The 23,355-nt window shown below is 36.1% G+C and overlaps 1 protein-coding gene and 1 pseudogene across 3 annotated transcripts in view; both read right to left on the bottom strand.

Moving 5' to 3' along the window:
• Positions 1-23,355, bottom strand: part of Exoc6 (exocyst complex component 6) — a 213,524-nt gene that overhangs the window by 2,600 nt on the left and 187,569 nt on the right. For all 3 annotated transcript variants that reach the window (XM_010632092.3, XM_010632091.2, XM_010632093.3), the window contains one exon: positions 6-118. In XM_010632092.3, the coding sequence (XP_010630394.1) occupies positions 6-118 (113 nt within the window). The remainder of the gene's footprint in view (positions 1-5; positions 119-23,355) is intronic.
• LOC104867687 lies at positions 6,706-7,228 on the bottom strand (annotated as a pseudogene).

Raw genomic sequence — 23,355 nt, 5'->3', positions numbered from 1 at the left:
CTTACTTCTCCAAAAGAGTAAGGGCTGTGTTTGGATTCACTCGAAGGTACTTAGAAGCTGGCTGTCCATAATCAGCTAGGTAAGTAGACCAATCCCAAACCATAAACAGATCAAGGAGCTGAGGAAGATGGAGGAAAATGACACATCAACTTTTGACAATTTATACATAAATCAAACATGTTATTCTTGGTGCATTTTAATATAACTTGCTTCTTAAACGGAATAAGGAAAATTTAAGAATTCTATTAAGTGTATATTTTGTTCAAAATAGTGTACAGTATCATTTTACTTTAAAATTACTAAAAGTGTCAACAGCTACTTTTCATTAAAATACTTTTTGGCATTTCAAATAAATGTAAGTACTGAAAACATTCCATTATATTAATTATATAACTGTTCTACTGATGTTTGGAGATATCTTTTTACACCAGTCAGTACTCTAATAAGAATTGGTGCTATTTAAAGGACCTTTTTAGAGCTATGTTTATCTTTCAAAGAAGCTGTTTGCACCTAGACTTTTCTAAAGTCATTTAAATCAAAAGCTCAGATAATCTTAATTAAGTGCATTAAACAACTTCTGTTGGTTACAGACCCTCAGCACTATTATGAAACAAGGGCTTCAGGATTCAGCCTATTAACTCTAGGCAATCACTTTGTACAAACAAACAAACAACAAAAAAGAAACCCTCATGTTTTCTATAGTGCCTTTAAATTGACTATATGGTTTATAAACTCCAGTTAGAATTGTTGTCAAATATGGAAGTAATCTTTTAAAAGCAATGCCACGCCTTAACCAAAGCAAAAAACTCTTTATCCAACTTTAAAACCCTAATCCCCTTTAAGCCATTTAAAACCAACTTCCTACTCCCTTCTGAATTGTTTCAAAAAGCTAAATGCTTTACTTACTACTTCCTTTAGATTTTATACTGTTCTTGTTTTGTTTTAACTCGCTTTATAAGTAAGGGGTCTACTTGGTTGCTTTAAGTGAAGGAAGCATTTGTATTTACTCACAGGATATGTAAACCAATCTAGTGATTCTGACAAGGATAAAACTTTTAGGGTGATTAAAGTCATCTAAAGGAAGGCTAGCTTTTTCTTAGGAATGTAAGGGACTTGTTTGACTCTTTTTCTATCCAATTAACAACTACTGTATTAACAGACTCTCGTAAAAATTGGAAGACACTATAAGAAAATATTATCTACTAAAGGCCAGTCTATTTATGTTCAGATAATATTCTAAGCCATATCAAAAGCTATATGAAACTTTGGTGTATAAACTAGCCTGAGACAAAGTAAAGAATGTCTGAAAAAAAAAAAAAAGAGCTGTTTTTTGGCAATAAGTACATTTTCCTCTCCTTTCACAAGAAGAAATTTCTTTCACGTATTCAAATGGTAAGGGTGTAGTTGATATAACTTCTCTGGAATGTGATTCTGCAATGTTTAAGAACCTTATAAAAATGGCCATTCTCTTTGAATGAGTAATCATATTTCCAGGATTATAACTTCAGAAAAAAAAAATAATAAAGGCAGACAAAAATTTATGTACAAAGCTAATAATCTTAAAAACATTATTTGGTTCTCAACAAGTGAAAATAGCCTAAACCTTATTTTGGGGTATAGCTGTATGATGAATATCATGTGGCTATTAAAATTAATGTTAAAGCCGGGCGTGGTGGTGCACACCTGTAATCCCAGCACTCAGGAGGCTGAGGCAGGAGGATCGCTGTGAGTTTGAGACAAGCCTGGGCTATATAGTGAGTTCCAGTTCAGTCTCAACTACATACTGAGACCCTGTCTCAAAAACAAACATACAAAAACCCCCACAAAAAACAAAAATTAATGTTTATATAGAATTTTAAATTAGCTGAGATGTTTATGATAATATTGCTATTTAATTACAAAGGGATGAAGGGGGTGAAGGGAGGGCAGGGGTAAGGGGAAAAAATGAGAACCAAGACCTGTCATGTAAAGGTACAAGATCCCAATGATGAATGTAACGGTACTGTATACCTAAAATGTACCAATAAGCTCAATGAGAAAAAAAATTAATTACAAAAACTATCCAAAAGATTTAACTAATTTCAAAATTTTTAAGAATGGCTATTTGTATGGTGGGATTTTGACTAACATTTTCAAAATACTCTTACCTAGTGGTCATGTGTTAATATGATAGTTAGAAATAACTATATTTCAATAATGAATACCCCTCATATAGTGGTCAGCAAAACCTCATTTTAAAGGATTCCTCTTTCAGATGTATGCATGTTTTTGCACAAACATATGTAATCATGAACAGTCGGCAGAAAGTAACCACTTAATATACTGGCTGTGATCTCTCTTTTTATTTTTTTTATTTTTTGGTACCGGGGATTGAACTCGGGTCCTTGCACTTGCAAGGCAGGCCACTGAACCGCTGAGCTAAATCCCCAGCCCCTGATCTCTATTTTTAAATGGCATTACTAATGTGACCTCTGGGACATAGACGCAGTCTTAAATAAGGTTTTTTCCTCTTAGGCTGATCTTCCCCCCCGGGTGGAAAAGGAGGAGTCTATTTAATGAATTAAAAACCTACACCAACTCCAACTGTGAATACAGAATTGGTTCTTCTATAGCACAAAACAGACTTTCCTAGATAAAGAAACACTATGCTTATAATTTTCACATATGGTCAGATACCATATGCAAACCTCTCCTATGAAGATAGTCATATGCAAGTCACTGGGAATTGTAGGAATCACATAAAGTAACTTACCTGCCGACATTTACCCACATCTAATTTATATGCTTTCACATTTACACTAACAATTTTTAAAACTACATTGTATACAGTTAATCTATAGACGTCTATGGAAATCTGCATATTGTATTGCCAATGTGGGTAAAAGTCAAAGATCAAGAAAAAATTCCTTTAGTCGTTCAACAAATAAATACTGGTTGCCTAGCTATAATGTACTAGATATGATGATAGGTACTAGAGATACAATATTAAAATCAATTTCCCTTTCCTGAAGATTACATTTTAAGTAGAGTCATAGTTAATAAGGAAATATTATTTTGATGTTAACATGAAAGATTTAGAGGAAAAACACTGCTCATGTAAAATACTGGTAATTTTAGGGCCAGGGATTTAGCTCAGTGGTTCCACCACCCGCTTCAAAAGCACAAGGACTCCAGTTCAATCTCTGGTACCCCCCAAAAAATACTAGAAATTTTAACTATAATAACACACAGGAAGTCCCTATCTATCAGCTTAATGTAGAGTAAGGTAGAAACCACTGATTTCTTGCTCCTTACTCTCAGCCTTTGAATCTAATGGCATTAGCATTACCACTGTGTGTGCCCTTAAGGGTAGGTACATGGATGTGGACAAGAGGAAAGATGCGGAGGGCAATCACGCTGATTTCATCTCTGATTTCTCATTTACAGGCCTGTAAGGATTTCTTATCTGTACAATACTGCTGGAATCAGAATACAGAAAAATAACTTCACACATCTCACAGACAAACTCAAAGTACGCTAAGCACAGTGAAGCCAATCAGCAGGTGTTCAGGAAATAACCGAGTAATGATGCCAGACCACTACTCCAATTTACTGAGGAGCTTTTTCAAGTTCAATGAGCACAAAACCTGAGCACACTAGAGACTACTCTGGCATATGCTCACTGAAAAAGGCCAATGCTGGCTAGCAGCTAGACTGACAACCGATTGCAGTCCACTAAATTCCATGTCTCCTAAGCTTTCACTAAGGTATTGATAAAGAGGATGGAGTTTCTCATGATAGTATTAAAGCATTAGGTCTAAATATTGAGTTAAATGATCTTCCTAGAGAAAGCACTAGCAATTGTTGAATGATTTACCAATACCTTTCATCTTTAACAATAACAATTTTACATCCTTGTTTTTTACTTATAAAATAAATTGAAGTGAAATGTGTTAACACTAAACCAGGACTTTAGGTGGCATATACCTGTAATCCCAGCTACTTGGGAGTCTGAGGCAGGAGGATCACAAGTTCAAGGCCAATCTAGGCAATTTTTGTTTGTTTGTTTGTTTTGTTTGTTTTTTGAGACAGGGTCTCTCTATGTAGCTGAGACTGACCTGCAACTCACTATGTAGCCCAGGCTGGTCTTGAACCCACAGCGATCCTCCTGCCTCAGCCTCCCAAGTGCTGGGATTACAGGCGTGCACCCCCACACCTGGCCAACTTAAGCAATATAATGAGACCTTGTCTCAAAATTAAAAACAAAAAACAAAAAACACACAAACCTAAAGGGCAGGGTGGTATAGTGTGGTGTACTTCAGTGGTACAGCACTTTTTAGCACATATGAGGCCTGGGTTCAATCACCAGTACCCCAAACAAAGAATACATGACTTTATTCCTTGGTCCCACCTGCCACCATACCAAGCAAGATTCTGAAGTACTAAGCCCATTTCCATAGGTAGCTATACATACATGCCTGTTCTGACCAAGAAGCAAAATCCCTATTCTTTGATTGGGATAGCCTAAAACGAATCTGACTGCTCCAGCACAAGTGTGAAGAGAAGGGAAGGGGAAACTGGAGTACTGCCAGGTACAACTACTGATGCTTAGCTTCATTCTGTACTACTCTCATTGCCTTGGGGACTGCCTCTCACAACTGGTCAGATTTCACAAGAGGCAATGTGTTTTTAATACTAAAACCTCAATTGCCAACAACTTCACCTCTGTATTTCACGTTTTGCTTCCTTCAGATGGCAGAGCATAAATAAAGTATTTGTTTCTAATCACACTAAATCTTTCAGTCTTGTGGACAAACAGTAAGATGTAGCCTCAACAGGTGAATTTATGAGTTAACATATATATGTGAAGTTCAAAGATGCAGAACAAACATGAACAAAAATCTCAGATTACTCAAAAGCAATTTTATAATTACTTATTAAAGGGTAAAGTCATACATGATAGTGAAAGTTGATATTAAAATCTATAAACGGGTCCATCTCAATAGTAAAATAATTCCATCTTAAATTCTTTTGGGAAGTAAGCAAAATATGATCCATATAAAATGAAGAGCAAAATGATATGCCTCAGTTCTGTGTCACAATGATTTGTAAGATTATCTGAAATTATCCAGAGTTTTTCACCAGACATTCAAACATACCCTTCACAACTAGTCTGATTGAAAGTGGATTTATGTCAATATTTGTGAGTTACAAGTTTCACTTCCTCGATGCTCCCGTATGTCTAATAAACAAACAAACAAACAAAAAATCAGTTTAAGGAAAGAAATAGTTGCATGGGTAGTCTCATTTATATGCTCCAAATAGTTGAATCAATCACTGAGGAATTCAACCCACTTAGTTTGCTGAAAGTTTCCCATCCAACAGATTCGCTCCCAGTCTACACCCAGGAAACTTAGGGTCTCAGACTTGTTGAGATCACTTTGTGAAAATGACACAATGAATCTAGGCAGACTTAAAACCATTCTATGGAACTCTCCAAGTGGCTCTTTTCCTTTGTAAAAATGAACCCATGGTGCCAAGTCATTTTTTCCTTGAATCTGGTTTAGCTTTCATTGTTTTGGGTCTTTTGGATTTTGCTTTTGAAGCACCTAAGAGGCAGTGACCCAAGACAGAAGATAAATAAAGTTAAGCCAACCTCAAGAGAAAAGCAATTGGGGATACCAGGTCTGCTTTTGTAAACGTGAACAGTGACCTGGGGGCTCAGGGTCAATCTTAGCCTCCCCCCTCCCAGTTCCCTTTTCCAAACACTAAATCCACCTGGGATCTCAGGGTTGCTTTGCAGATTCCAAAAGTAAACCAGGAGATCATTTTTCCTTTACCTCCAAAAAACAAAGCCGAAGTAAGGGTTCCTACAGTGCTTCAGAGATTTAGACAAAAACAAACTCCTAAATCCAATACTTCAAGGAAGTTTTAAGGAAGAAATGTTTGTCCTTCAAGTAATTAGCCACTGGGAATTCAAGGAAAAAAAATGGATCTTACTAAATTAGTCATACTGGAAGAAACTATAAGTTCTTTTTCTAAATAGATAGTAAAATAAAATGATGAACTCCATATGATTTTTTTCATCTTTAAATGAAAGGCTAACAAACTGTCTAGTTACATTTCTCCCCCAAACCACAAATTTGGTAGTTACTGAGTCTCTAGGCAACAAGCTCAAAGCTGAAAAGATTAAAAATTTAAAAACAAATGAAATAAGACCTCAGGTCCAACTAAAGGGAGCCCTACTACATATAGGCCTATCTATACTTGTGATACTGCTTGACTCTGGAGGCCAGAAGACATCTAACTAACCCCACTTGGAACAGTTATTTCAAGTAGCCGTTTTCCAGTTTCCAGCTTCTGAATAAAGAAAATATTTTGTTAATTCTACTTCAGAAAACTTTTTACAAGTTTTATTTACAATGCCAACTTTTAAAAGCTCACTAATGTCAACTGGACAATAAACTAGGCAGAAATCACTTTTTAAAAAGAAGGAAAGCTCAAAATGTCAACTTCGTACAAAGAACCTATGCTTCCGTTTTATTCAGAATATTTGTTCAGACTAGAAGAAATTCAGCCATTGGTTTGGAATCTGTGCTAAAATTAAACATGCAATGAGAACATTATACTAGTATAATTGATTTGCTGCTTCATTTGTCTACTGTTTGTCTAATAACAATTTAAAACAGAGCAGTGCAACTAGTATTTGGAACAATCCTTTTAGTGTTACAATATCAGGCACGACGTCTCACACTTCTCTTCACACCACTGATTCTCCTTGTGTACCTGGGCTTCCTCTCTTCAGTGAAGTCATTTTTGATACTGAAGGTCTTTCGAATCTCCTTGGGAGTTTTCCCCTTGATCATATTGGCAACAGTCTTGCATGTAACATCAAGCAAACCTTTGATGTCTAGGTAGTTTGCTGCCAGAATAAGTTCAAAAAAGGGTTCCTTGGTCAACTTTCAGGAATTCTTGGTCCCAAACAGGGATGTCATCTGTTTGCTTTTCTTTGTTCTCACTGTCCTCAGGAGAAGGAGGGTCATCCTTGTGGTGGGCGCGCCACTGAGTGACTTTGTTTTAGTATTGCTGCATTAACACTTGGTAGAGGAACTGGGTCATCATCTCCTTCATCCATTCCCAAATCTTCGAACATGGTCTTTATTGTCACAGACTGTTTGGCAATTTCACTATTAACTTCAAATATCTCTCCATCAGAATTCTGCAACTTTTTTTTTCGAGACAGGGTCTCACTATGTAGTTGAGACTGACCTGGAACTCACTCTGTAGCCCAGGAGGGTCTCGAACTCACAGCTATCCTTCTGCCTCAGCCTCCCGAGTACTGGGATTACAGGCATGAGCCACCATGCCCAGCTAGAACTCTACAACTTAATTGAAAGCATGGTGCTTGGTCTCTAGAGATGGCAGGCCCGAGGGAGATGGGAGCAAATAGACAAACCCAGACATGGGAGGATGGTGGCAGACGAAGCCACTCTCCATATGATTTTAAAAGCATTTAACTTTTCCTTCCTTCCCTGCTATATGAAAATACTACATTTGGAAATATTCTATATGTGGTCCCAAGGTTCAATCCTGGGTACCAAAAAAAAAAAAAAAAAAGAATATGCAGCACAGAAGAGAATTTTAAGTAGAAGCTCGAAAGAGCTTGGTCAAAAACTATAAAGTAGCAAAACAACACACCATCAAATACCTCTGTTTCTTACCCCCAGCTATTAATTGCTCTCATGCTGCCTTCTGGCTCTCTGATACACCTTCACCACCAGGCCTGCCCTCTTCAAATGTCCCATTTGCAAGTCTGCTTTCAGCCACTCTCCTTCTGTGCAGATCAGGGTGAAACTTGAGCATCTTGTAATGGAGAGGCTGTAGAAAGGCATTAGAGCCTTCAAGTCACTTCATTCAGGTGAAGTGCACACCGCAGAAATAAAATGTTATTAAATTATTTTTGCTGCTAAGCTATGTGGTAATTCTAAATAAGTACAAGGTGAGTTTAGAATGTAGAAAAAAGGAGGCAAATAGTGGAATTTATAAAATTAGACTATACACATATATCTATATTTGCTTTAACTGTTTTGGTCACTATCATGGATAAAATGGCATATAGATATATATGTGTGAGCTTCATGTGGTTAATTTATTTATTAAAATTACTTTTATCATAATAATACATTGTTAGTAATCAAATGGGATATAACATGAAGCCAATATAGGTCATTGTTCTACTCTTCCCATTCTCAGAAATAATTAAGTTTAACTTCGATTTTATAATACTGAATTTATTATTTTACGGCTATTACATGTGAGAGTTTGCCTTATACCACCTTTTTATTTTTGGTAGGTACCTCACAATATTTCTCTATTTTTTCCTCATGACTTTAATTAAAGTTACTTCACTTTTTTAGTTTTTTTAAAAGCAGTTTTGAGATGCACCACATAATTCACCCACTTAAAGGATATAAATCAATGGTTTTCAGTATATTCACAAAGCCCTACAACTATCTCAATGAATTTAGCACCCTCAACATGCCATATCATTAGTAGTCACTCCCTAATGGGAATCATATAACCTGGTCTTCTGTTTCACTTCCATGTTTTCTAGGTTATAGCATGTATCAGTACTTCATTCCTCTTTTGTTGCTGAATAATATCTTCTAATACCAGATTCTGTTTATCCAATAGCCATTTAGGTTTTTGCTGTTTGTTTGTTTTCACTTTTTGGCTACTATAAGTAAGGCTGCTATGATGATTTATGTACAAGTTTCTTTGTGAACCTAAGTTCGTTTCTCTGGGGTAGGAACAGAATTTGTTACACAAATTCTTAACAGGATCTTCTGACTTTCCACTAGTAATATGAGAATATTAGAGCCTTATATGTATTGTTGAGCTTTAATTCTTTTGGCAATTGTGGTTTACCATTTTTATATTATATATTTAAACCCAAAGAACATTAGATATATGACTATGGTTTCTGGAAAGTTCTTTATTAATGCATAAATTACTAATTCTCAAGTTTTTAGAATTCTCAAACTCTGAAAAACAAAAAACCTCTAATTATCTAACAAAAACTTTTTGTACAATTTCTTCAAATAGATTCACTTCAAATAGTTGCATATGATTGAGGTTTTTATCACACACACAGCTTGTTCTTGTTCAGTCAGAATGCCTAGTCATCTGCCTGATACTGTAAGGTAGGTCACGCATGAGTGGGTAATACTTACTCAAACCAGAAGTCTGGATGCAATCTGCTTTGATTCTCTCTCTCACAATTCCTACATCTAACATATGTCTAGCTGTGTTAGTTTAACTTTATGAATATTATTGAATTCTCTTTCTTCCTACTGTCCATCCCTTCGACAGGTTCAGACTTCACAGTCTTTCTTCTAGGGCTTTTGGTCTTGCCTACTCCCTCTGCCTCTATCTTCAGACACCTCAAAATTCATCAACTTTCACAATGAACCAGAGACATCTAGCTAAACACAAATTGAATCCATTACTTGCTTCCTTAAAATTGGTCATAGCTGATCTCCAAGACCACAAAACAAATAATAAATAATAAAAGTCTTTGATGGCTTCTTAATCCCTACAAAATAAAATCCAATTTCCTTAACATGACAGGCAAAGCTATTTTGCACCTTATCCAGGCTAACCTTTGGCTTTTCCTGTCTTATAATTCAAGCTTTTAAACAAAGAACTACTCTAAATTCTTCTATAAACCACGATTACCTTTAGGGCATAGCTCATTTTCTTCTCCTCTGTGTGGAGTTCCCTGCTCCATCTCCTTCAACAGATGACTCTTATTTATTCCATAAAACTTAAGTCTGGGACCTCCTTTCCTTTTAGTAAGTCTCCTAAGACCACCCCACTCAAGTCAGCTGTTCTTCTTTTGTGTCCTCATAGTAACTTTTTCTTTTTTTCTTTTTGGTACTGGGGATTGAACTTGGGTCTTTGAGCTTGTGAGGCAGGTGGCAGAACCACTGAGCTAAATCCCCGGCCCCACTCCTCATAGTAACTTCTACCTGTCTCTATCCCCGTGTTCTTCATAGCATACTCGATCAGTATATTTCATAGGTTAGTTTCTCATCCCATTAAAGAATAATAGAAAGCAGAGGCAGGAGAATCAGCAGTTCAAGCACAGCCTAAGCAATTGACCAGCTTAGTGAGAACTTGTCTCACAATTAAAAAAAAAAAATAATAATAATAAAAATAAAAAGGGCTGAGGGTGTAATTCAGTGCAATGCTCAGCACTGTAAATATTTCCCTTTTAATTTAATAATCAAGTACCAGTAATTCGTTTTCTTAGTTTTAATGATTCATCGTTATTCCAGTTCTTGCTTTTTTTTCTCAATATTCCAACAGTTGAAGAACCTTTTTCTCCTCTCATGGCTTACTTTTTGTAAGTAACTCAAAGCTGATGTCTTATTTTGCTTATTAATTCTATCTTCACATTTGGTCCAGTACCTGATATATAGTAAGCACCAACTAAATGCTGAGATGAACTGTATATGCTACCTTTTGACACACAATTTTATGTCTACACTGAACTCATTTCTTACATATGAACAATATGGCTATGTTATCATGTATTATACATATAAATTATAAATTATTAATATTACATTAAGATATCTCTGAATTTTCAGTAATCTTGTATTATGCTGAAAGCCAGATTAGTATAGTGGTTTAATTTGTGCTACAGAATGTACTAAAATATTTCACAACCAAAGCACTACTCTTGAGATCACCTTTTGTAAACCAGTGATAATGCCATCAAATATGTTACACAAACATTCCCTCATCATACATTTAACTTTCTGTTCAAATTCATTATATTATCCGCTACACTTACATAACAGTTGGTTATGTAATGACTTCGCCAATGAAGCTCAAAGACTTCCAATACTAAGGAAATCAAATCCTGAAACTTGTGATGAGAGGTGTTTTACTAGACTTTCAATTTTCTCTGATGAGTCATTTCACCTCATTGAAGCTATGAAGAAATAAGATCTGCTTGTATGAATTAACGTTGAAAGAACTCAAGAAACAAAGGAAGACAATATGTGTTAGTCGGTGAAAAACAATCCCAAACCAGGTGTGGTGGCTTACACTTGTAATCCCAACACTTTGGAAGCCTGAGGTAGGGGTTCAAGCCCAGCCTTGGCAATTTGGTGACCCTGTTCCAAAATTTCAATGAAACAAAGTAGGATAGGCTATAGTACAGATGTTACAAGGGGAGGGGGAACCAGTTTTCCACTCCCTCAAGATAATGGCTGTGATTTAAAATAGGGGTAATTATAATCTGGAGAATATAAAAAGTAGATTCATTTAATCTTCAATGTAATTAGTTCATAAGTTTTAATCTAAAAAATTTAAAGTCAAGTAATATTTGTAATTTTCTGCTAGTCATAAATTGTGACTCTGGCTTTGGGGGGGAGAAACTAAATTAAAAACTAAATACTTAAGACATCAGAAGCATTCTGTCACGGAACTTGGGCCATTTGGGGTAAATGAAACTAACAAAAACCATTAAATTCCAAATGCTTCAGGAAGAAAAGGGGGACAAATTTCTATGGCAATTCCTTTGCACAAAGTGGGTAAAGTAGGGACTTTAGTTCTAGCCCCTACAAGAAATCTTTGGCAGAGTAGTGAACTGAATTTCAGACTAGCAACTCACTTGTGTTTTATATAAGTAAGATCTCAACTTTGAACTGAATTTCAGACTTGCAACTCATCTAGTATGCTCTACAGAGACAAGGTATCAGTTTTGTGTTCCTAGGATATAAAGTATAACCCCTTAACATTTTGCACTATATTTTAGAAGGAATGCAAAATTCACAAAATTATCTTACTTAGCATGCTGATGAGGAAAATAAGGATCTTTATGGTCTATCAAAGAGTTGGAATATTACAGTATTTTGCTGAATACAGGTATTAAAGGGGCTTGCATCCTAAGTTATTTTTTCTTTCAAATCTTATAATAGATTTCATGATCTTAAACAATTTAAAAATATGTATTTAGTTAACTTTTCTTGAATGTAAAAGGCACTTATTTATTAACCCCTAATTATCCATTTACTTCCAGACTTGATTGTGTATGTAATTACCTTTAGTCAGGTATAATAATTTGCTCTATAAACATGTCAGAACACTTGCTGCTTCATCTGTTTCAACAGATAAATGCGGTCTTTCCACAACCTGAAGGCATAATTAAATGAGGGGGGCAGTTATCAAACTATACTGAAGTTGATTCACTAAGGTAGAAGTTCACAGCATGTAGGCAAGGCTTACTTTGGGGCCTGATTCTTGCCTGAATGCTTACTTAATAACAGATTTCTGTGACAAGATAACAGTAACAACACTGCAACATTCTGGTGAATGCAGGTATCCACAAGAACTTCATCACGAGGAACAGGAACAGAAGAACTTTAAGAAGCACCTCACTTTAAGAAGCAGCTATAGGTTAATAGCTTTTGGCATCACACCCTCATACAGGTTACAGCAATAGAGTATAAATGAGAAACTGAATTAAAAATAGCAGGGGAAGGGCTTATTTTCTTGGGAAGCTAAATGCAGCCCCTTGAATTAAATGGTTTGTGATCTTAGTCCTACAATGCTTGTACGTGAATCTGTACTATGGGAATGCAAAAAGAAATCCCTCCCTGACCTTTGGATTACCTAAACAGGAAATTAGGACATTTCTAAGCAAAATAGGCTATGTCATCCTGTTAAGTGTTTTCACTGACACTTTGCATAAACATCTTACACTAGGCCAGCAGAAAAACCTCAAACCATAGCGTCTCTTCTTTGTAATAACATAAAAACAGTGCCTGGCACAGTGTCCTCACACAGTTGAAGAGGTAGAGTTTTGGTGATGAGAATTAGGAGAATAAACAATAGGAAAGAGATAAACAGGTAGGAAAATTAGAAGTTATCTTCCAGTATTTATAGGGTGGTAGGGAAAAAAATTCATAAAATATTTAAAGCAGAACCTAATCTTGGTGAGAGTATGGAGAATTAAGAGAGTAGTTGGCAATTCTAAAGAAAGAGTAAATACAACTTAAAATAATTTAGCTTTTCTTAAGAGAATAATTCAAAAATATCTGATATTTGATTCTGGTGTTTCAGAATGTTAGAAATTTGCTCCATGTGGCTGCAGAAAAATCAAGTTCTTCATTGTCTTACCAAATATTTCATTGGATATTATTTGCTTATCTGATTATATTTCACTTGAATAAGAAAACGCTTAAGAGTTAATGTTTCTTACTACATTGTCTTAGTCCAGCTCTGCTTTAGATTAATTTATAGATTCATAAGATTAATTTATAAACAATAGAAATTTATTTCTCACAGTTCTAGAGACACACCACAGCAGACATCATCAACAGAATGCGTTTATGAATAAATTCCTTTCCAATCCTTTTTGTTTTTTTCCTGGTATGGGTAATTGTACTCAGGACCTTGGGCTTGCCAGGCAGGCACCAGCACCACTGAGCTAAAACCCCAGCCCTCCAATCTAACTTTTAAGAAATTAAGCTGCTTTTGATTTGAATTAATAATTTAATGGAGTTATGATCTGGCTCTCAATTTCCTCTTCTGTAAAATGAAGGGATTGTAATCTGATGTGACAAGTAGAATATGTGACAGCCCACTGAAGGCCCAATTTTTTTTTTTTTTTTTTTTTTTGGTACTGGGGATGGAACTGAGGACCTTGCGGTTGCAAGGCAGGAAGCAGAACCACTGAGCTAAATCCCCAACCCTGAAGGCCCAATGTTTGAATTGAAGTATATCACAAGTATAAAGGGAAAGATATTCACTTCAACATAACTACAGTTAACATGCTAATTACATGGACAGATCTATATACAAGTTATTATTATTGTAGCATTAACACTGTTTGCGAGGTGGAAAGACCCAAGAAATCATCTTAAGTTGTACCCAAATGAAAATCTTACAAAGGAGTTAATCAGAGGTATTTCAAGCACGGGACAACGTAAGGAAAGGCACAAAGTTGAGAAAAAGTTGTGTTTATGATGAGTGTTATGCACTTTAGTACTGCCAAACTGAAATACGAATAAAAGAGTTCAGGACAGGCTGTAGGAGGGTCAGGAGCTGGATCACAAAAGGATATGCATATCTTATTTAAGAACCTTGGGTAGCCACTGAAAGATTCTAAACAAGGAGACTGGCATGGTCAGATTCTCTCACAGTTCTGTATTGAAAGGATTTGAGGTAAAAAATATTTTTGTTGTTTTTTGAGACAGGGTCTCACTGTTTGAGACTGCTCTGGAACTCACTATGTAGCCCAGGCTGGTCTCAAACTCACAGTAATCTTCCTGCCTCACACATTAGAGGTGTGTGCCACCATGTCTGGTCAGGGAAAAAATATTTAAAAACAAAAAATAATCAGGAATCTGGTGTGACAACCTTATAATACACTGAGACAGACAAACAGGTAGTGGGGATAGAAGACGATGGATAGTGGTTGGCATGTAGCTAAGACAGAGAGATGAGGTTAGGTTTGAAAAACAGTGAAAGGAAAAATCTCAAGGTGACTGGACATAGGTTATGGCTGAGTGGTTCCACCAACTGAATCAGAGAACATAGAAAAGACATTACAGGGCCAGGGATTTAGCTCAGTGGTGCCACGGCCTGCCTTGTGAGCGCAAGGTCCTGAGTCTGATCCCCAGTACAAAAAAAAGAGAGAAAGAGAAGGAAGGAAGGAAGGAAGGGAGGGAGGGAGGGAAAGAGAGAGAGAGAGAGAGAGAGAGAGAGATGACACCAAACCTGAGAATGGGAGAGAAGAGATGACATGTTCACAACTTTTGCCACACAGGATATGGGATACACACCTAAGTGGAAATATCTGGATGTGTATCTAAAGCATATGCCAGTATGTGCCAGAGATATGATGACGTGATCAACTCACCTAGGAAAGAGTGCAGATAACATAATTCTATAGACAGAAATCTCAGAGACACTAACATCTAGGGACTAGGAAACGAGAGAGTAACATTAAGAGAATATAGTCCTTGAAGAAAAAAGTTTTATTAATTTTTTTAAAAATTAAGTTTATTGGTACATTTTAGATATACATAATGATCACATTCATCATGGGAATTTAGCCAGGTGTGGTGGCTCACGCCTGTAATCCCAGCACTCGGGAGACTGAGGCAGGAGGATCGCTGTGAGTTCGAGACCAGCCCGGACTACATAGTGAGTTCCAGGTCAGCCTCAACTACACAGTAAGACCCTGTCTCAAAAAAAGAAAACAAAAACAAAAACAAAAAAAAAACCCAAACAAATAAACATCAAGGGAATTTGACCTATATATAATGTATCTTTGTCTTTCTTCCCCTTTGCCTTCCTCCCTTCCACCCCTCTTCTTCTTACTTACAAAAAGCTTTGTTTCCAGTTTTTCTATTTTACTTTCCTTTCCCCTGTTCCCTTCCCTAGTTCCCCTACCCAGTTGAGCATTTTTGAAGAAGAAAGTTCTAAAGAGGAATGTGAACCACATTATCCATTGTGGCAGAAGGAGCCAGTCAGATAAGAGCTAAATTGTTTACTAGCTTCTCTGGTGGTCTAATGAACACTGTTAGAACATAGCACAAAGCAAACAATAATGTACTAAAGAAAAAGAAATGAGAGCTGGGGATTTAGCTCAGTGGTTCCATCGCCTACTTTGCAAGCGCAAGGACTCAAGTTCGATCCCTGGTAACCCCTAAAAAAATAAAAAATGAATGAGAAATAAGGAAACAAGGATAATCAATTTTAAACTACTCTTTTAAGGAATTTCAATGCAAAGGAAAGAAGATAGTTTAGAAAGAAGATAAAGCAAAAGAAAGGCCAATGAACGTATGGAAATAAAGTCCCATAGGAAAGATGGGGTCAAGAGCAAAGGAGGACAGCCTATCAAAATGGCTCCCTGTCACTGGAGGTGCATGCTTGCAATGCTAGCACGTGGGAAGCTGAGGCCTGCAGAGAGCCGCCAGTTCAGCCTGGGATACATAATAGTTTAAGGTCAGCCCAAACTATATAGTGAAACGATGTCTCAAAAACAAAAACACCTTGATTTAGCTGTAATCCCAGTACTTGTGAGGCTCATCGTGAGTTCGAGGCCAGCCTGAGGTACACAGTGAGTTCAAGGCCAGGCAGAACTACATAGGGAGACTGTCTAAAAAAAAAAAAAGCAGCTGAGAATGACAGGTAATCTATATGACTGCAAAATTAACAGTGAGAGAGCAATGGCAACAGATGACAGAAGACTCCAAGAGACTGCTGATTTCCTACAAGAGTGAAAGAACAAATGGCTCTGAATACTATGAACAGAAATGGAGAATGAAAGGAACCCCATCCCCTCCAACGTGCAGCTAGGAGAAGAATGTGCACTACCAACAGAGAGGGTTACAGGGTTAGTAAATCCCTAATCTACCAAACTGAAAATGTATGGCCATTTACACTGGAATGAGGGTTTCCAGGTGGTATAAAGAGAGTTAGAAGAAATGAAAAGATTCAGACTAACAAACGATGAGGAAATTAAACAGTAAAAAGGACAAATATGGAAAGAGAAAGTGCTTAATTTTACTGAGTAATCAAATATTTTAATCTCCTATGATGAGTGATGCATAGGTAGGGACTGCCAGAAATGGCCATGTCTGACCAGGCTTAGAGAGAAATGGTAAAGGCTGCCATGAGATTTTTAGGAAGGAAGTGTCTATCTGAATGTATGGTATCCATGGACACCTGCAACAGTGGAAAGGGACCTATTTAAGGGGAGAATTTCTAGGTTTGAAACTAGTGGTAATGGTTAGATTTCCTGAAGTTCCTCCCAATTCTCAAGTCATAAGATTTCACAATCATGAAAATTACAGACTCACAAACTGAATGTAACTGGCAATTTCTCTGATACTTAAGAAAACATTTAAAGGGTCAAGGAAAAGGAGAGAACTATAAATTGTAAAATATCCTAGGAACTAAAATGTCACTTAAGCATTATAATATATACCTTTAAAAAGTACAAGCAAAAGACTTGTATGAAAAGACTGATTTTCAAATTTTAAAAATCCCTTCAGCAATTTGTCTTCTGACATTAAATAAGTACAAATTTTCATCATGATTTATATCTGCTTGGTTCTTAACAAATCACTACTGACCTACAAAACACAACTGGTTTCTTTTGTTATTTGTTTTTACACACAGAGGAGAAATGCATTCCTTCAAAGTACTAGCAGAATGTTATCAATGTCAGGTTCTCTGAGCCATTTAGATTTGAAGATGGAGTTCTTTGGGCTACTGATAACTTCCTAAAGTTTGGAGTATGTACATATACCTAGTTTTGGAGATTTGAGTCAGAAGTAATAGCTCTTTTTGTGGAGTACTAAATACAAGTTTGTTGAACTAAACTAAATTATATTTCACAGAACAATTTGAGAAGCAAAACATTAGGACTACGTCTTTTCTGGAACAAGATATAGCCACTGAGAAAAATCATAAAGATTCATGCATACAAAAAAGCTTATAAGTTAAACCACTGAAAAAGCTTTGTATATAGTTTGAGTCTGCGTCCCTTTCACATATGGGTAGATCACCTATCGCTTTAAGACCCTCTCTATATGAAACTCACTTCATCTCCTACTGTTAGCTTTTCTTTATCTCTATTTTAGAACATTAGTTTCACTTGAACATCTGATTAAAGTGGAGTATGGACTTTACTGTACTTTACAGGGAAAACCCGAGTTTCAGAGAGATTATGTGTCTTTTCCAATTTACAAGTAAGACTGGAATCTAATTTTCTTTATAAGTGCTTAAAAAATGACTGAAGTCACTTACTTTATACAAGTTTTCCTTTTATTTGTATGTATAACAATTCTGCTCTCATGAAAAATATAAATGATAAATAATCACATTTCCTCCCTGCAAAATAACTACAGGTATGTTCATAAGTGTGTGCATATATTTGTGTGACTACACACTATTAAAGGGATAGAGTAAACATACCAATTACTCCAAGAGATTGAAGAGGGGAAAAAACTGGGAACTTTCTCTTTATGTATGATTTCTATTTGTTTTAAACACTGAGCATGTAATGTCAATTTCCTGGTTTTGATCACTATACTACAGCTTTGTAGAAAATTGTCATTGGGATAATTTTCATGTCCATTTTATATCTCTATGTACTCTGTAACTTCTGAGTGTCCTACCTGAAAATGAGAAACTAGGCTAGGAATATAGCTTAGTGGTAGAGTGCTTACCTTGCTTGTGCAAAGGCCTGGATTTGATCCCTAGCATGGAAAAAATATATGGGTTTGAGCAAAGGTAGAGAGAAAGGGAGAGGAAAGGAGGGAGGCAGGACCTCAAATCTAAAACAATTAGTGAGCATGTATTGTCTTTATAGTACAGTGTTTGTTTATTTTTGGGGATTTTTGTTTTGGTTTTTAAAAAATCATTTTAGAGGATAATTTCCAAACTACAAAACAGTTACAACTTTTCTTCCCCCGGTACTGGGAAACGAACTCAGGACCCTGCACTTGCCAGGCAGTTGCGGAGCCACTGAGCTAAATCCCTGGCCACAAACAGTTATAACTTTATTCTTAAAATAATATTCAAAACCTAAGTTTTATATTAATAAGTGAAGATATGAGCACAAATCACACACACACACACACACACACACACACACACACACACACACACACACTGTAAATTGCCAGAATTATGACACTGGAGCACGAAGAAGAAAAAGGCAAAAGCCATTTAGGTTCAGGCTAATCCTTTATAATCTAATCTTTCCCAAAGGGCAGCTTACTTTCCTAATATCTGGACCTTAAGGTAAACTTTTTGAGATGTCTGGTCTTGTTATATTCAGAAGTAAACTCAAATACACCTTCCTTTAATTCTTTGGTACTTGAAATGAATTGAGAATTGTTTAAAGATAAAATGCTTGCTGGAGAAGCTGTGTGAACAAGCTTGTTGTCCTGCTCCTATTATCTAGTCAAGCATTTGGATATTACAACTTTGGCAAATCCCATTAATACTTTGAGAAGTCAAAGACTTTAAAACTTCTAAAGAAAGTTCCTGTGAAGTAGTCACATGGGCAAGTTTAAGCAAGCAAGGTGTGTATACAATATGGTAACAATATAATGCAAACAAAAGAAGATTTGTTTAATTATAATGAAAATAATTGTTATTTAAAAGTGACTTTTCTTTATCACAGAAGAATAAATAGTCTAGTGGCACAAGAATTGTATGTTATGATGCCTTAAGACTGGAAACAGAAGACAAAAATTTCAAAGTAAAGTCTTGGCAGACACCCAGTCTCCCTGGCAAAAATTTTGGCCAAATGATTCCTTCATAACTCACAAGGCTTATTATCCCTAGTAGAATGTAAAGTTGCTCATTTTAAGTTAAATTCAGTTTGCATCCCGATTTTTCATTATTATGTACATCAAACTTCTCTAAAATGTATATAATTACTTTGGAGGGGGTACAGTAGAAAGGAATAATTAGACTATGTATAAAAGGGTAACGGAAAGTAGATGAGGGAGACAAGAACAAGGAGGTACGTGCCCAGGGCACTTTTGTTTCAAGCAATGTTACTGGAAGGAAATGTCAGCTACTAATACTTTATGATATGAACCTGCCACACCAGCCTTTGTACTGCCCTGATGAGGTATGGTAAGTGTAGAAAGATGGTAACTGCTGACTCACTCAACTGACAGCCTCCATAATGCAAATCTCACACATTTCACTAACTTTAGCAATCAAGATAAGCATGCCAGGAGAAAGCTCTCCCCTTGAAGTAAGCCTTACCACTTTTCCTTCACATTTTGTTAACTATTAAAATACAAATTTGAAACAGTTCAGGAAGCTTCCCAGTAGTTATTAAGAGAAGCAGGATTTCCTACTCAACAGTGTTCTTGTCAACAAATCCAGACATTTTAGTGGCTTTCTCTTTAGATGCTTTAGTTTCTGTCCTTTAGTCTTTTCATTGATGCTAATGAACTCATCTCACAAATAATGTGGCTCTTACTTACTGTCTATTACTCACATATATTTCCCCAGTGTTGTGCTACTGGATACACTAAATAAACATCTGTTTAGTAAGTGAGCAAGTAAATAAAGGAAAACCCATCCACATACAATACTTTTCACTGCAAAAGAGTTTTAGGACTGCACTAACAAATATTTATTTACATATTGTACTGTTCCAAACTAAATGCTCAGGATAAATTTATCTGTAACACTGATAACAGAAATTTTCAAGTATACGTGATAACATCACTGTGAAATAGTGAACCACATTATCAGTAATAATATAGTTAGTCATTTGTAGCCTACACTACCAAAACACCTACTGATTTTTATGATTTTAATTCTGTCCCTTTTAAATCTATTCTCCTTGAAGCAACCAAAATAATCTTTCAAAATATAAATCAGAACATAATAATTGCTTCAAAACTTTAAATTATTTCCTATCATACTTACCACCCAAACTTCTTTACAAGGCTGTCAAGGTCCTATATGGTTTGGCTCTGATAATCTTCATTTCATCTACACCTCTTTCCTGCTCACTACATTACAACCATTCTGCTCTTTGACAAATCTTAGGATTTTGTATTTTCTCTTCCCTCTGCCAGGAATGCTACTCCCTCTATCTCCCAATTTCATTCATCTATTTACTTAAATGTCACCCCCACGGACTCCAGAAAGAGGTGTTCTCCATCATTGGGGATGAAACTGTGCACCTCATCTCTAGTCACTGTCACAGTAACTATGTTATTTTCTCATAGCATCTAAAAACTATTTGAAGTTTTATCTAGAACGATTTGATATTAGCACTCTGCTGAGAATCTCCTTCCAACAAAATGAGAATATGAGACCAGGGATCTTGATTGCCTCACCAGAGAATTCTCAGCACTTAAAGCAGTGCCCAGAGTAAGTGATCAAATATTCATCAAGTAAAAGAGGAAAACACCTGAAAATGAAGTTCTTGATGATTTTGCTTAATCTGAACACCTCTCTGGCTTCCCTGGAGTAATAGTGGTTAGTAAGCATTTTTGAGGTTATACTTGTTGCCTCTGAAATGAAAACATTGAGTCTTCTTCTAAAAAACAAAAACAAATTCTGCACGAATCTCCTAAAATCAACTCAAGGTTTCCAGGTTAGAATGCATGGTTTAAAAGGATGCAGGCCTTTTTTGCAATATCTTTATAGCCAAATCTTATCCATGAAGCTGAAGACTAAAGGAAAAAAAATCAATAAAAGTCTGCAAATTATTCCTAACAGATTTCTCTACAAAATGTTAGAATACAGGAGTACTCAAATGAGTAATGTCCAAGGCTAATGGTTGCTTGGTCCTCATAATGCATTAAGAATCCCAGGCTTATCATGAAAGAAATGGCACACAGATTGATGATATATGTAATAAAACAAATCTGTAACCTGACTAGTAGTTTTATGGCTTGTCTTTAAAAATAACACACTACAGTCTTACCAATTAAATTAAATCATATAGGACATGAATAAAAATATGTCAAGTTGTGGGAGTTGACAAAGTTAAAACAACAACAACAAAACAGGCCAGGAATTTAGCTCAGCGGCCTGCCTCTCAAGCGCAAGGTCCTGAGTTCAATCCCTAGTTCCAAACAAAAACATACACAAGAAAAATGTGGGGGTAGCTCAGTGGTGGAAAGACCTGGTCCCTAGCACACAAAAAAAGAAAAAACTACAAGAACTGGCTTCACATTCAGAATAGTCCATGAACTCTACTGAAAGCAAGAGGATCTTCCCTAGGTTCTATTTTTTAAAAAAGATACATGTGAGAATCACAAAATGACTTTTAAAAGATTATTCTTTAAAAAACTATGTCAGATCAAAGAAGTAATGACAGGAAAAAATAACATTTAAGTATAAAACTTTTAGATTGCAAGGAGGACTTGGGGTCAGGTATAAGAAAAAAGTAGCTTTTGTTCCTCTACCTTTCTCTTTTTGCATCTGTAGGTATTGATAGCTATGTTAACATATAAAATAAGCCAACTAGGCAAAGAAATTTCTAAGTTGTAAAGGGTTTTAAATTTTTTTCATTATATTTTTAGTGCTACTAAATAGTAATATTTACTATTTTCTTTCTGGAAGTTCTGGCTTTCAGGATCTTGTTTTGGCAAGATTTAGATATTCTGTCTTAAGAAAAGGTGCAATTATCCTGAAAAAAAGATCCTTCAAACTGTATTTCCTTTTTGGGGGGTGCCGGGGACCTCACGCTTATGAGGCAGGTGGCAGAACCACTGAGCTAAATCCCTAGCCCTGTATTCCCTTTTTAATACTACAAGACTTCATTTTTAACAAGCAGAAAACTACAGAGTTTATCTTAATCATTTTATCAAAACATCTTTCCTTGAATGGCAATCACTAAGAAATCAAGCAATAACAAATGCTTTGTATGGCTGTGGTGAAAACGCAACCCTCCTACATTGTTGGTGGGAATGCAAACTAGTGCAACCATTATGGAAATCAGTATGGAGATTTCTCAGAACTGAAATTAGAAATTTCATATGACCCAGCTATCCCCCTGCCAGGTATCTTCCCCAATGAGCGTAAGTCTTATCAAACTACAGTGATACATGCACACCAATGTTTATAAAAGCACAATTCATAAAAGCTAAATCCTCAAAGCAGTCTGTATACCCACCAACAGATGATTGGAAAAAGAAAATGTGGTATCTACATATAATGGAATACTACAGGGCTATAAAAAATTACAAATTTGAAACATCTGTAGGAAAATGGATGCACCTGGAAAATATAATGTTGATTAAAATAAGCCAGACACACAAGCTTAAATACTGTATGGTATCTATCATTTGAGCGAGGCAAAGTATAAAGAAAGAAAATGATAAAGGATCGATAGAAAGGTGCAAGGAGGCTTGATCTCTTGTAATAGAGAAATAGTCTAAGGGATCAAGGGCAAAGTGATGAAGAGGAGGGGCAAGGGAAATAAGAAGAATAAAGACATGCCAGGCACAGGGACCTAATAACTCTAATTAATGTAAAGATTATAGGCCATAGCATGAGCTAAGACAAACAATACCAACAGGAATGGAAAAGGGGAAAAGGGAATTAGAGGAGGAGGGAGAGGAGGCAGAGGGAAGGAGGAGGGGATTTCTAACAGAGACACGCCGTAATATGTACATATAACCACTCCCCAAGATGACTATAAGCTACATGACTGCAAACATGTACAAATAAAATTTTAAAATCCTAACAAAGGGCCGGGGATTTAGGTCAGTGGTACTGCACCTGCCTCACAATTATAAGGACCGGAGTTCAATGCCCAGTACTTCTCCCCAAAAAATCCTAAAAACAATTTAT

Source organism: Fukomys damarensis, unplaced genomic scaffold (assembly GCF_012274545.1).
Source record: "Fukomys damarensis isolate Sample0158 unplaced genomic scaffold, DMR_v1.0_HiC HiC_scaffold_20, whole genome shotgun sequence".
Classification (NCBI taxonomy): Eukaryota; Metazoa; Chordata; class Mammalia; order Rodentia; family Bathyergidae; genus Fukomys; species Fukomys damarensis.
The sequence above is the reverse complement of the archived record's forward strand: the minus strand, read 5'-3'. Positions and strand labels throughout refer to the sequence as shown.